This window comes from Abramis brama (genome assembly GCF_963993115.1).
Source record: "Abramis brama genome assembly, chromosome: 22".
In the NCBI taxonomy this organism is placed as follows: Eukaryota; Metazoa; Chordata; class Actinopteri; order Cypriniformes; family Leuciscidae; genus Abramis; species Abramis brama.
The window spans coordinates 12,956,656-12,972,059 of record NC_139984.1 but is presented as its reverse complement, the minus strand read 5'-3'; the positions used below and the strand labels follow the sequence as shown (position 1 = coordinate 12,972,059).

Here is a 15,404-nt window from a genome sequence, read left to right as displayed (position 1 = left end):
ATTGTGTCTTGCTCCTCTATGCAAAATGAACACTTTCCATAAACATCCAGACCTGGCGCATGCTCAGTAGCGGCAGTCGGGCAGTGACGTCATCGGCGCCATATTAAAGATTTGCTGCTGTTTTCTCTGTGTCGCTGTTGCCATCTTTCTGTTTCCAGCAGGACTCAGAGAGACCAGAGAGTAGCAAACATACCTCCACAATGGAAATCGATACACTTCTGGAAGCATTTCGAGGTACCGCTAACAAATAATGAATAACAGAAAAGGTTTGGCAAATTCGTTAGCTTGGAAGCTAAGCTAGGAAATCAAACTAGCAGCCAATGCTAGGTGCTGGTCATGCCGGAAAAGCTTTAAATATCACTAATAATCGATTTGGATCGATTCTCAACAATACACAGATAATGTGTATGAGTTTATCTTGTAGATGTACCACGTCTGAAGTTGATAAAGTCTTTTGCTACACGGGAACAGATAGAAAGCCGGTTAGCTGTGAGCTACACTGCTGTTATGTGAACACAGAATACACAGGTTTAGTCGCTTATTTACTGTCTGAAACTTCTTACTTGCATTGACTTAGCTGCATAGTCAGCAAAAAAAAGTTTGTCGGTCGCTTATTTGTGTGACTTAACTTTGTAGAGGAGTCTGGAGCAGAAATGTCAATTTCAAAGTGCTTTATTGGCATTTTTCATACAAAATAACCGCGTGAACGCACACTACAAGCGATGACAGGCAATAACAATAAAATGTCAGTCATTTTGATAAACACAATAGAATGAAATAAACATTTCACATGATATTAATGAAGCTTTATTGTTTACTCTGTTCACTGTAGATTTCGAGAAGAAAGGAGAAAAAGAAACCTGCCCGATTTTGGATCAGTTTCTATCGCATGTTGCGAGAACAGGAGAGACCATGTAAGTCCAACACTCTCACAGACAGATTCAGAGTCAAATGCTCTTTAGTTTATGCTATTGTAGAGATAATATTGCGTTATTCACAAGTATTTTAAAGTCAGCATGAAATGGAAATTGCAATGGAGAGTGAAGTTACATCACACCGCGTTGCATTCTGGGGCGGTGCCTCCATCTGTAGAGGGTCGCCCTATGCTACATACTGAAATTAATACCGATACCTGCACTTTTTTATATGTTTTTGACTTGATTTAATATTCATATTGTATTGCATAATAAATTGACATTTTCACTGCGGTTTTACAGAATTCTGTTTACAATGAAAGCAGTGTCACACGCTGGGCACTTGCTGCTGCTTCAGCCGTCATGGTAAAGTTGTCCAAATAATAATGTCAAATGGGGTTGTAATGGTATGAGATTTTCACGGTATGATAACTGTCTCAAAAAATATCACGGTTTCACGGTATACTGTATTGAACAATCAATTCTTCTTATTATCATCAGTTAACATGAGCGTTAAAGGCACAGTATGGCATTTTTCGCCACTAGGGGTCGCTAACCTATTTACAATAACAAAGGCGTAGATTGATGATGCAACATTTGCTAAGAATTATGGATCTTGTCGTCAACGTCAAGCCGACCGATCTAATAATGTTTATGAATGACTGAATACATCGATGTTATCATGACTGTGATATGAAGCAGTTCGGGATTGCTAAGAGACAGCTATCAGCTCCAAACGCGACGCGAGTCCCACGGATATAAAAGGAATATGGACATTTCATTCTACCGAACTACACGCAGAATTACTACTCACAGGTCAGTTTATTAGACAAATTAAACTTGTGAGGTAACGCAGCGTTGTTTCACTTGGTCTAACATTACACTATCACACTAAACTGCATTTGAATGTGTTGAAATGTATGTGTTCGTCTGTCTGTATGAGACTAGCAGTAAACTAGATCAACATTAGAATAACATACAGATCATATTCTGACATTTTATCATTGTTGAACTGTATAAATTGTATAAAACATTGATTAGTTTTATGTAAATGTGCTCACCTGTTTAATAAAGTACATGTAGGAGCGGTCGAAGTCTCGGACGTGGAGCTCTCGTTTATATACTGTCTATGGGAGCTCTCAGCATCTCGAAAACACCGCGCTGATATTGATTCTCGTTTTAGTTCTCCTTTTTTCATCCAAAGTCTGCTTGTCATGGTCCATAATGTTTGAAGAAAACAACAACAGCGTGCAAATAGACATTGCGAACTACAAAGTTGTCCGCGTCAGTCGCTTTGGTTACTATCAGACGGCTCTGGTTCATAACTCTGGTTGCCATGGCAGCACGAGCGGAAACCAGGGATAACGCGGATATGACGGCATTGGCGGCGACAAAACGGAAATAAAGAAATGGGACGTTTCTCGAATTAAATTACAAATTTCTCCTGGTTTAAAAGTTGTTGGAAACAGTCGGGATAATGTAAGTACACAACTAAAAAATATATATAACATAGATATAGTGATTTTTGCTATTTTTAAAGCAAAAAAGTTACATATTGTGCCTTTAAATGAATGAAAACAGTTTTTTTTTTTTGGTTGAACAAATGCTTTATTATAACAAATTTGAAACCATTTGTTTTTGTTTATTAATTTCCATAATCAGAAACATGTCTAATCAATTAAATTTCAGAACTGATTATGAATTAGATTAACAACTTATTTTCTCATTAATAATTAACATTTTTAAGATTAATAGAGAAATGTATTTTTTCTTTTTATGATTTAATACAAATATATCAAAAACGGCGGTAAGAAAATAAATGCTTAACATTTTGATTAATATTTTAAAATGTAATCAAATTAAAATAACTTTTTCCTTTTATTTTTTTGGCAAAGTGCTGCACAACACTGATTTACTAAACTAAAACCTTGACAATGGTATTTCTCAAATGAAATGATGAAATGCTCTTTAAGCATTCTCTCAGAGCAGCTCTGGATATGTTCATGCAGAATAAGCAGGTTATGTACTTATATAGCAGTCTTTTGCGCTTTAATATTCACAGTCCATTGCACGATTTGATTTATTGTACAGCTCTGCTTTCAATATACTTAATTATCCATCCATCAATTCACGTGTTTTGCGTGACATCTCTTTCACGTTTTACGTGATAGACTGGATTCCGCATTTCCTTCTGCATTTCTGAAATCATACGCCCTTAAAGGGATGGTTCGGAGTAAAATCAACCTAGGGTCCTTTGCACCATGACCTCGAGCCAAACACCCCCCCAGAAGCCTTTTTTCCCTTGGTTGAACATTATTAAAGTTAGAGCTTATTTACAGAAATCAGCCGGATGGCTTAGTGCAGGCGCTAATGGATCCTATGATGCATCTCGTAAATTACCCTACTAATAATGCCCAGAAAGGTACCAAACTTCTACAGTAGTACACATAAAAGGTTCTGTACTCATAAAACGAGGCATTGGAAAGTTTGTAAGTACATCAGGAGTTTATTTAAATAACACTCGCCTGACGGCTCGTGCTACTGCTAACCCGGACGTCGACATCACTTCAGTGATTTGGGAAAAGCATGTAAAAGTCCTGGCAGAAAGCGATGCATAAGGATGTAGTGTAACAACAAATTATTATTTTTTCCGAAGTGTTAACAACTTAGTGTTAACTAATAATTGTTGCAAACTGGTACTACCAACAAAATATTAGTGCATTCCTGGAACTGGGCGTCGTTACACTACCTTATGCAATAGCATGAGCCGTCAGGCGAGTGTTACTTAAATAAACTCCTGATGTACTTACAAACTTTCCAATGCCTCGTTTAATGAGTACAGAACCTATTTGTACTACTGTAGAAGTTTGGTACCATTCCAGGCATTATTAGTGGGGTAATTTACGAGATACATCATAGGATCCATTAGCGCCTGCACTAAGCCATCCGGCTGATTTCTGTAAATAAGCTCTAACTTTAATAATGTTCAACCAAGGGGGAAAAAAAAGGTCATGGCTCGAGGTCATGGTGCAAAGGACCCTAGGTTGATTTTACTCCAAACCATCCCTTTAAGTTATAAACGGGACATACCTTTATCTGCACGGAGGGATGGTGTTCTCAAATATAGGCGAACATGTTTGATGTACTGCCTTCTTTTGCAGCCACCACATTTTTTACAAATTGGATTTCTATCCTCGAGGACAACCAAACTAAATGTTTTTAGTTTGTCTAATGTCTAATTAGTTTTTAGTTTGTCAATGTTTAATGTTTTTCCCTAATTCCGTAGATAAGCAAATGTGCATGATATGATAATCGTACGTGTTCATACTGCGATATATTGTCATACTGGTAGTATACCGCTAAACCCTAGTGTCAAACCAAGGGAGTGGATGAAGCAATCTTAACATTGTTGCATATTGTTTACTCGCATCTTAAATCCTAATAATATCCTGCTGTCTGTTTTGGTTGAAAGACTTGCCACAGTTTTTCCTAGATTGAGGACTGATTCTGTGGTTGCAGGACTTATTAAGGAACCGAGTTCAACAAGTGTGTGGGTGGCTCACTGTCTGAGAAACAAATTATTAATGTTGGATCCCCACAAGGCTGTGTCCTCTCACCCTTATTGTTCATCTTGTACCCAAGCAACTGTATAAGTAGTACCCTTCCAGGGAGATACGCAATTAAATTTGCGGATGATACTGCATTAGTTATTCCGGGGGGATGAGGACAGTCTTGGACCTGTTTTGATCAAGTTATTTCTTGGTGTGACATGTTAAACCTTAAGCTAAATATTTCTGAAAGATTTAGTACATTTACATTGTTTGTTTTTTTGTGTGTGAACGCATGATGAAACTCACTGAAACACAATTTCCCCATGGGGATAATAAGTCAACAACAACGTGTTCAACAAGCGGAAAGAAGTCGATCCATATTTTAGTTGGAAACGTTTTATTGTTGTCATTGTAAATATCCACTTCCCCATGGTCATGATGGGGAATCAGAGAATGTGGGTCACATTCAGTGGACAGACACCGACACAGATATATTTATTTCTACACAAGACAGCCAAAGTCAATCCCTAGAAGCTTGTAAACTGTTTTTGTAGTGGCTGCGTGCAAGTTCTGCTAATTCACAAGCCGACAAACTGCAACAGTCATATCCGCAAAGGTAATGTTAAACCAAACAAAATGCTAAACTTTCAAAAACACTCAGCAATGTGATTATTTTATTGAGTGATATTCAATGGGTTTAATCAGTGTCAATGTTAATAGACTTGTTATCCAACGTCTTCTCGTCACCCCCTCAACCTGCTTCCCATAGTGTTTTTACACGTAGAAAAGGTGAAAAAAGGTATAGTGTTGTCAAATTTTCTCACTGAATGATGATGCGAGTTAATGCATGTCTTGATGCAGCGTTAATGACCTACAATGGCGATATATTTCACAATCACACTGCCTTAGCAGAAAGGCAGCGCGATCCTCCTGATATGAGGTCTAAGGACAGTTACCCAGAACTCAACACATTGTGATGTTATCTTTACATTCTCTATAGTCTTTTCTTCCCTGTTGTGACGTATATACTAGTGAAACGGCTTCTTAAACAAGCACAAATGTAGGTCAGGGCTTGATTTTGTCTATAGGGAATTGATTGGATGGTTGTGGTTTGCTATTGGTTGATCTCATGTGAGTGACAGGTTGCACTGTAGTGAGGGTGGGACAATAATAACCCTTCCCCTTCAGCACCTGCCACTCACATGAGATCGCATCAATTAGAAAACAACAACAGTTCAATTCTGATGTCTCGCTCTCGCCCTACATTTCTTCTCGTTTGAGAAGCCGGTTCACTCAGACATACATCACAATAGAGTGGAAATGGCAATCATAATTTTCTTTTCATGCTGACTTTAAACACGATTTTACCCGTTCAGAGTGTGTTGTGAGAGTAAACTGTTAGAATAGAGAAGTTTCTAATTTCCTTTATTGAATCATTTACAACATTCCTCAGCATTCAGTGGTCTCAGTTTAAAAACTACTTCCTCTTCAAACTGGAGAAAGTGATGGATGATTTCAAAGCCTCGTGTCCAGAGCAACGGGGACCTGCCAATCCTAACGTTGAGTACATTCCCTTTGAGGAGATGAAGCAGAGGATTCTCAAAATCGTCAATGGATACAACGGGTAAGAGACAGCTGACATATTTCACGGTTGAGGTGGGGAAAAACATTGATATGGCATAATCTTTATTTTGAGTGGGGCTATTTTATTTATAAATGGAGGCCAAGTATTAATTGATTTAGCGCCTGAATTTTAGCTCAGGATTGCGATTATTGTGCATAAATACGGGAAATAATAATAATTTGAAATCTTTCTCTCAGCTGTAATTTCACGATCAGACCGAGTAAATCATTTCTCTCTCGGAGACGCACAGTGAGCGGTGTTTTAAGGAAGCACATTCACATAATTTGTATTTTAAAAACAACTACATTGGCTTCAAATGTGCAAAAAAAATTCACTTGACAACTGTAATTTCTATTAAAATGTCTAAAATATGAGGAAGGAAAAAATTGAACGAAGGAGATGGATATGAAGATGAGAAATGAACAGACTGAGAACTTTATCTTATTAGATAAAAACGTATATGGACAAAGTTTTCCTTTGGGGACATTTGCTGTTGAAAAAAGGTAATCGCAATGCATTTTACTGCAATACTCAGCATGTCGCAAAATGTTTAAAATCACAATATTTTATTGTGGCTTAAGAATCATGATGCTATTGTATCGTGGGGCCTCTGGTGATTCCCACCCCTAGTTGTTTATTAAAATTTAAAATGATTTTTTTCTTTAGGATTCCTTTCACTATTCAGCGTCTTTGTGAGCTTCTTACTGAGCCAAAAAGAAACTACGCAGGAACAGAAAAGTTCCTCAGGGGTGTGGAGAAGGTATGTTGTGTTTAATGAAATGACCAATTCTTTGGGAACAGGTTTTTTCCCTGAATCAGGAAGATTAAAACTTATAAATTTTGTTTTCAGAATGTGATGGTGGTCAGTTGTGTGTATCCTACCTCAGAGTGAGTTAAACTCTCTTCCTGCTCTATTTTATGGTTTTGTGTGTGTGGGCAGCTTTTAGTTATTCTTGTAATGTTTTTAAAAACCATTCCGCTGTCTTTAATACTATTATGCATCTTTTATTTTTAAAGGAAAAAAGGGTCAGGTTGTGTGAACAGGATGAATGGTGTCATGTTCCCTGGCAACACTTCAGCTTTTCCAGATAGGTGAGTTTATCGCTTTAACCACCATTGTGGAAACTTTGAAAATAGCCTTATGGGTCACTAAACCAATTCAGTTTGAAATGTTATTGCTCACTGTAAAGAGAGACTAGTAGATGAAACTAATTTTACTGTCCGATGATTTTGATGTGTCTGTGTGATAGAAATGTGAATGGTCCAGGAACACCCAGGCCACTGAACAGACCAAAACTCTCCTTGTCCAGCAGTGTAGCTACCAACGGCCTTCCCGACAGCACAGAAAGCAAAGAACAGGCCTCCGAGCAGTCGGAGAGAACGGTCAAGTAAGTCACAAATGCCTGTGTGTGTATTAGAGATGCGTGGATCAGCTCTAACGTCACCCGAATCTGCTGTTAAAAATAAATCATCCACCCGCCGCACACCCGAACCTATGATTTTCTCTGATTTAGATATCCGTGCCCCATCGTCACATTACAATTAGTCTAATTCTCAGTGTTAAGCATGATGATATGGTAACGTATTACACTGAAGTAGGCTGATCTTAAATGTAATTCTTCTTTGGCAAAATTACATTTCATTAATAGCCTACACACAGGCTTTACTCCCTTCAAACTTTAATTGGAATGTCACTGTTTCCGTCACTGCAACTTCCCGAACACACGCACAAGAAATTAAATATGTTCAGCCTAAGCAAAGGCTTTTGCTTCACAGCCGTTATACGTCACACACCCAGCACTTGATTGGCACTGGTTAACTACTTCAGTAAAACGCTCCCACACTGTACTTTCCTTTCTTTTTGTTTGTTTTATTTTTAATTCTCCTTTTTTTAAAAATCTCTCAGATCTGTTTTGCTCCATTGCTGATTAAACAAGTAGACCCTGCAACACCTTAGCTAAATGAGTCTGCGAATGAAGCTTTAAACACCTTAATATTTCCATCATGTTGGAAAACACTCTTAAGGGCCTTGCACTTGCAAGTCTGAAATATTCATATGCGTTTTTTTCTTATTAGTATTTCATGGCTCTGAGTTGTCAAAACGGCTCTTAAAATGCTTGCTATGGATGCGAAAAACGCAGAAAATCGAACTCGATCCGAATTTTTTTTTTTTATGACGGAAGAAAGTTTCGGAGGCAGTGTGTTAACGTGATTGACACATGATATCGTATTAATTTTTTAACGTGCGAAGATTTCGGACTCGGTGTGCGTGCAAGGAACCTTTTATAAATATTTTTTAGTTAAAGCTGTTAAGTTATTAGGCCTAAGCGATATCTCATGCAAGTTTTTTCCTTTGTGTTTTATATAATGACCACTAGGAGGTTCTTGAGGCATATGTTTTCCTTGATTGGCTTTCCTTGATTAATCTCTCATCCACCTGCAATTAATTGAAATGTTATTTTTTTATTACTTGTCCGCACATCACTGGTGTGCATGTGATCCTCTTGTTCAAACCTTGTAGCCCCACTGTTTAAAGACCATATGGAAGATTTGATGAATGCAGGTTTTTTGTGCGTGTGTGTGTTACTAATTTCACAGCTATCGTTTACATATTCAAATTCGTAATATTTTCTGACTTTTTGCATAATTTGACAATTGCAGAAAGTGACACAAAAAAAAAAAATTCAGTTTAACTGAAAGGATATTTGCCTTTCTCATTGACTGCCTCATTCAAAGATGTGATTTTTCCATATTTTAACGGATTTTCGTATTTTCTGCACTGAAAAGTATGACCCATGTGAATTGCGTAAATCTAAGGGAAAAAATGGTTTTGGAGGGACGAAATGCTGGTTACTGTATGATGATTGAAATCGCGGAATGGACTTAACAATTAGTAAATAAATTGCAAAATGTTACGTTTTCTAATACATTTATTTCATGCACGGATCGCTCCTGACAGCGCTGCACATGCTCGCGGCGCCATCTGCGGGACACTAATAGCATGGGTTCAAAGCGCCAAATGTGAGTAAAAATCAGCGTTGAAAAGGTGTTACTCGCCAGGTGCCCGGTTACTTTTTTTTATTTATTAATTTTGACAATGCATGGTGGTGAGAATGTGATTTGGCTTAGTTCGATCATCAAATCACAACGGTGTAACTGTTGAGTACTGTAACAGCACTGTGTTTTCAGTTAATTTGTCATGAGAATCGTTTATAAATCTGTTGTTGTCAACAAAGAGAAGCGATAAGCTTAATACGTTTATTATAACATATGTTGTATTATAATATTATCATGATTATTATTTTTTTTACAGTACAATAGTATGTATTATAGCAATATAAGATTATATATGATATCTTTTTTCAATTTGATATATTTATTATAGTAATTAGATGGGGCCATTTTCCTTTTTTCGTCTTTAGCTGATCACATGCCTGCTCTTTGGAAAATTAGATTTTAGGGGTGAAGGAAAAAAAAAAAAATTTAACTATTGAATTGTGTGGTGGAAATGACACCACAACTGTGGTGCAGTCACTTTTTTTTATTTTTTTTTTTATTGATAATTTTCACATAATGAATATTGAAGGTTTATTTCCCTATTTGTTAGATCATCGCAATCATTTTTATGATAGATTTTCATAGTTTAAGATTCAAGTCTGATAAAACAAAGCCACAACAAATTTATACTTAAAGCATTTGAAATTAACAAAAATAAATGAAGGCATAGTAAAAAGTTTCCAAGATAGTTTAAATGTCATCTCTATATAAAAAAATTATGAAATCTGTTAGTTTTCATACAAAAAACAAAACAAAAAAACTTTAGCAATAAATACATGACTTTGGCAGTTGGAATAAAAGCCATGAAACTTAAATTGTGACTTCATGGATCTGTAATGGTGTGTATTTGGAGTCTTAAACTTTTTTTATATATATTTTTTTTTAGTGACTCTTCAGCATCAGAAGCAGAAGGTTCACACGTCGGCCCAGTGAAGAGTAAACACTGTGAAGATGAGGATGCAACAAATCCTGAGACGCCTGAAGCAAAGAGGCTCAAGTTTGACAAAGAGGAAGATGATGATGATGATGATGAAGAAGAAGATGGGATGGAGAAAGAACCAGCTGAAAAGCCGTTGTCCTGCATATCAATAGCAGAGAGCTCATCAGATCTACCGCAGTCCTCATCAGACGTCACTGCGGAGGTGAAGGATAATAAACCTGACGAATTTGTCGCTGAAGACCAAGGTATGTCCTTTGTACAGTTGCTTCTAACATCCTGTATTCAAATTTATCACACTTTGGTTTGTATCACGGTTTTAGGGTCATGGTTTCGGTACGGTTCGGTATGTGCTATGTTGAGGGGCAAAATGCTGCTAGCAAATAAAAATAAAAAATAAAATAAGAACAAATCATCAAACTACAAGTAATAGTACAAAAGAATACAATAGATCAAAGATACAAATAAAATACAGAGTGCTTTACAGGTTTTTCAGGTAGATCTAACAGTTTTCAGATATAGAAATTACTAATCAAATATAAAATAACTGCATTTAATCTTCACTTTAAATTAAAAGAAAATAAATAATTATTAAAGTTACAAAAAGTTCTTCAGTCAAGAGCAGTGAGTGATTGTTCTCTTTCTTTTGTTTGATGAACAGTAGTCATTAGAACATTGATGATATTAGGCTGCCGTCACTTTAAGACATAATGCATAGATTCAGTAAACTGATACTGCACACACACATGCGTTGTCTTTCTCGGCTGTTTACATTTACTTAAGACGTGTTTGCTAGGATACTCGCCAAGACGGGCTTGTTGACAATTTTTGTCAGTTCAAGTATAAGAAGATTTGAAAAGCAAACTCAATCTAGTAGTCGCGCATTGACTGAAGTGCGGCTTTCCATGTTCTTTTGCGTCTTCTTGCGCTTGAATGTTTAAATTGCCAAGGATTAAGATTCTGGCCCGTCCGCTCCGTCAACTGTCCCGAGTGTCTTTTACACTGGCCCTGGGCCATCGGGCAGTCCTTATTGTCGAGTCCTGCCCAGTGCTCTCGTTATTGTTTTGTGCCTGTCTGAATTAGCACTGAGTTCCTGTTTAAACGCATAAGACAATGTGTGCTGTTTCGGTCTCACCTGTGCTCGCGCATTATCAACCCCCGGGTAATGATGGTGTCAATGACTGCTCATATTAGAGCGTACGGCACTCGCATCAAACAGTTTACAAAGATTGGCTGTTTGGAAACATTCATTAGCAGAACTGTGGGGTTCACACAGTTTTTCCCCAACAAACTTTATCATAGATGCGTTGTCAGATTTGAGATTAACCGCGGTGCAAGTGCTTGCCAAACCGTGAGTGGAGAATGGTGCGATTGTTTTTTAACGAGAACCACTACACCCCTTATAGACAGAGATTGAGAATGTCAGGTACATTTTAATTGAAGCATCAGGACCTTTTCCATTCACTGAAAGTGTTTTGCCAATCATCAGAGTGGCTTCATCGGATGCTTTATTGCTGTTGGATTATTGGCATATATCTTAGGCTGTTTTCAAATTTAGTCTCATTCTCATTCCACCTAAGGTCTTTTTAATATTGTATTATGTGGCTCAGATCCACAATGCAATGCATTTTTATGATCAAAATGAGTACTAGCGTCAGCTGTTTACCACTGTTGCTAGGTAACCGTTCATGAGAACATGCCAAAAATGGAAAGTGCTTTTTGGTTCACTTTTTTTCCCTTTTTTTTTCCTTTGCTAGCAAAATTAAATCCTGACATGCACAGCAAAGGCAATTTCTGCAGACATGAGCAGCATTGAAAAATGCATTGTACTATAATTGGCTTCAACATAACAAACCAGATTACTTTGATCCCATTTGCTAACGGTACTGGAGTTCACGTAAACCGTACCCCAAAATCCCATTTTGGAGGTTTGGTGCGCAGCCTCGTTCAGAAAGCAGACTCGTCCCCCTCTGCCTTTCAGTCTGGTGGTGTTTACACTGGACATTTAGTTGGTCTTAAAATCAGTGTCATTGCAAGCTTTTGTGAATGCCTTCAACAAATGAAGAGTTGCTCTGCAGTTATACACTAACAGTAAAAAGTTTGGACACATTATTAATTATTACTATTATACATATTTTAGAATCTTAGAAAGGTTAAAACTAAGAACGCACATGAAAGTATGGGAATAGAACATTTTAATTTAGTTAAATGTTAAATTTAATTATGATTATTGATGATAATGATTATTAATGTACTTTATAAAACTTAAATTTCACAAAAAGAAGTTCCTATTTGGATTTTTAGGGACATTTTAAGAAATGCATTCAGTCTTGTAGCATATTCTATATATTGATTGTATTTTGCTTAACATTCCTCAATGGCCTGGGTGACTGAAAATCATCATAGATTCACTACCAGTCAAAAGTTTGGAATAATTATGATTTTTAATGTTTTTGAAAAGCGTCTTAAGGCCACCAAGGCTGCATTTTTTTTAATTTATTTTTTTTAATAAAAAATACAGTAAAAACGGTCTTATTGTGAAATAATATTAAAGAAAAAAAAATCGATTTCAATATATTTTTAAATGTCATTTTTTCCTGTGATCACAGCTGAATTTTCAGTATCATTACTCCAGTCTTCAGTGTCACATGATCCTCAGAAATCATTCTGATCAAGTAAAATTGTATTCATATAGCACTTTTATAGCCACTACGCAGCTTTACACAATATAAGAACACAATCATTAAGAATAGTCATACACAATATATAAACAAGCTTTATGTAAATATGAAATATCAAACCCTAAAGCACACAAAAAGACATCACAAAATACTAAGTTTTTAGATGAGATTTAAAAACAGACAACACGCATTCAGCAGATCTAATTGTCAAACTATTCCATAAGTTTGGAGCCCTTACTACAAATGCTCTCCTTTAGTTTTATATTTGGTTCTTGAAATAGCCAGCAATTTGTTAAAAGAAGATCTAATGCTCAAGTAACATTTATTATTAATGTTGAAAACCGTTGCGCTTCATATTTTTGTGGAAACGGTAATACACTACCATTCAGAAGTTTGAGGTAAGATAAAGAAAAATAAATGAATAGGGTTACATTAATCAAATATGACAGTAAAGTTTTTTATTTATTTAAATAAAATCCTGTTCGTTGAAGCTTCTATTCATTAAAGAATCTATTCATTAAATCCTAAAAATCTATTACCATTTCCACAAAATATTACGCAGTAAAAACTGTTGTCAACATTGATAAGAACAATTTTTTATAATTGAGCACCAATAATAAAGCCTCATATCAGAATGATTTCTGAAGGATCATGTGACACTGAAGACAGGAGTAATGATGCTGAAAATTCAGCTTTGATCACAGGAATAAATTACATTTTAAAATATATTACAATAGAAAACAGTTATTTTAAATGGTAATATTGTGAAATATTAGTTTTTGTTTTTTAATCAAATAAATGCAGCTTTCATGAGCTTAAAAAAACCCTATAAAAATCTTAATTGTTCTAAACTTCCTAGTGTGTATTCATAGTATTTGGGTTCAGTCCGTGTAAAATAAGTCACTAATGTAAATTTGTTCGTGTTTTATTTCAACCAGCTTGGTCATGTGAGTGCTAATATATTATATCTTTGCATATCAGCAGCTGTTTGCATACATGACCTTTTCTGCTCCTCTCTCTACAGAACCCTCCAGTACACAGTCAGAGGTCGTAGAAAACGGGGTCGACAAATCTGCTTCGGAAGATTCCCCCGACCCCTCCCACAGTCAGGCGACCGTCAGGGAATCGGACCTATCAGAGCAGCAGTCTGAGAGGGAAGAGGGTGCCGAGGAGAAGAATGACCCAGTCAGCAGCAGCAGCAGCAGCAGCAGCAAAAACAGCAGTGACGAGGGAGTGTCCAGCGCAGAGACTCGATCTGCTTGTCCCAGCAGTTCCACAGAGCCGGCAGGAGAGGGCAGTACTACTGCAGAAATCACTTCAGACAGCTCAGAGACTGCAGATGACACCATGGAGCAAGACTGAGGCGTTGTTGATTTTTACACTCTACTGTACAAACACCCCAAAAATCACTTATCCTGCAAGTTTAGCAGATCCTTTATAGACCAGGAGAGGAGGGCATCCGGTGACGTCCCTAAAGACCTCTCGTGAAAACATCTCCTCCTTATGACCCTTCTCAGGGCATCTTGACTTAATATGGGTTCAACTTCAAAAACTGGAAGCTCATCTTTCCGGTGGTTTAGGGGAGCATTTGCCATCGAATAACAAGAAAGCCTTGTGTACATGGCAGTTTTCTGTAATCCTGTTCTAATCATGAGCATCTATCAACACCTTTCACTTCACATCAATCTTTCTCCTGCTCTTCTAAGAGTGAAAATGTGGCAAATCTTTGGTTGAATTTGTGTGAATGTGTGCATATGTTTGTAGGGGAAAGGGGTGTGTGTGCACTTCCTTTAGTTTTGATTAGTCAACGAATGATCTCAGGATTCCCGTTGACCTGCAGACCAGTGTCTAAACATTCCAGGAGAACACCCCTTTTCTCCCAAATTGCCTTCTGTATTCGTCTGCTGGCTCGTAGCACGAAGTGCTCAATAGCAGAATTAGACAGATTTCCTTTTTCTTTTATTTTTAGATCCTTTGATTTTAACTGCCTTCCCAGCATAGCACCGAAATGTATTAATCCACTGATGCTGGTAAATAGATTCTAAAATGGACTAATGTGATTTTCCATGCACTAGATACTTGAGTGCTGTTGGTTGCAATGTGTAACTTAATATAGTGAGCCTGTCTTTTCAACTGACATAATATGCTTAACCACTATTGAGCCATCCTTATTTGTCATAAGCTTTTCATTTCGTTTCATCAAACAATGGCAAACATTTGTATGAAGGTTTAAATGAGCAACACTGTCAACACCCACATCTCTTAAACTGTACTTTACATGCTTCCTACAGACATGTATACCCTCCGACCCATACTTATTTCCACAGCTCCTTTTTGATATGTAGAATTTTTAAATTAGATTTTGTAGATTATGATAAGTGTTCACTGCTTTTGTGAAAAGTGAAATTGTATGAACTCCATGTGAACTGAATGCTTGGGCTTTCAACAGTATTCCTGAAGAGCAATAAAAGTTCACGTTAAAAGCAGTGGTATGCTTAATCTGAGGCATTTCTAACCTTTTATCTGAATAAAACTCTTTGGAATAATCAGGTCATAGACACAATTCATTTGCACTATAATATTTGGTAAGTGAAACCTTAAACTGATTAGCCATCACATTGAATAAGTAGGTGATATGCG

The 15,404-nt window shown here is 36.8% G+C and overlaps 1 protein-coding gene across 1 annotated transcript; it reads left to right on the top strand.

The window, feature by feature from the left end:
• Positions 1 to 68: 68 nt before the first annotated feature.
• Positions 69 to 15,250, top strand: ppp4r2a (protein phosphatase 4, regulatory subunit 2a). The gene is made up of 9 exons (XM_084098536.1): positions 69 to 234; positions 833 to 914; positions 5,919 to 6,089; positions 6,756 to 6,849; positions 6,940 to 6,977; positions 7,107 to 7,181; positions 7,340 to 7,477; positions 10,033 to 10,331; positions 13,789 to 15,250. The coding sequence occupies exons 1-9, from the start codon at positions 201 to 203 to the stop codon at positions 14,124 to 14,126; spliced, it is 1,269 nt and encodes a 422-aa protein (XP_083954662.1). The 5' UTR covers positions 69 to 200; the 3' UTR covers positions 14,127 to 15,250.
• The last annotated feature ends 154 nt before the right edge of the window (positions 15,251 to 15,404 follow it).

Coding starts and splice junctions, on each gene's coding strand:
- ppp4r2a (XM_084098536.1), top strand. CDS start 201: ATGGAAATCGATACACTTCTGGAAGCATTTCGAG. Junction 7,478..10,032: donor CAGTCGGAGAGAACGGTCAA/GTAAGTCACAAA, acceptor ATTTTTTTTTAG/TGACTCTTCAGCATCAGAAG. Junction 10,332..13,788: donor ATTTGTCGCTGAAGACCAAG/GTATGTCCTTTG, acceptor CTCTCTCTACAG/AACCCTCCAGTACACAGTCA.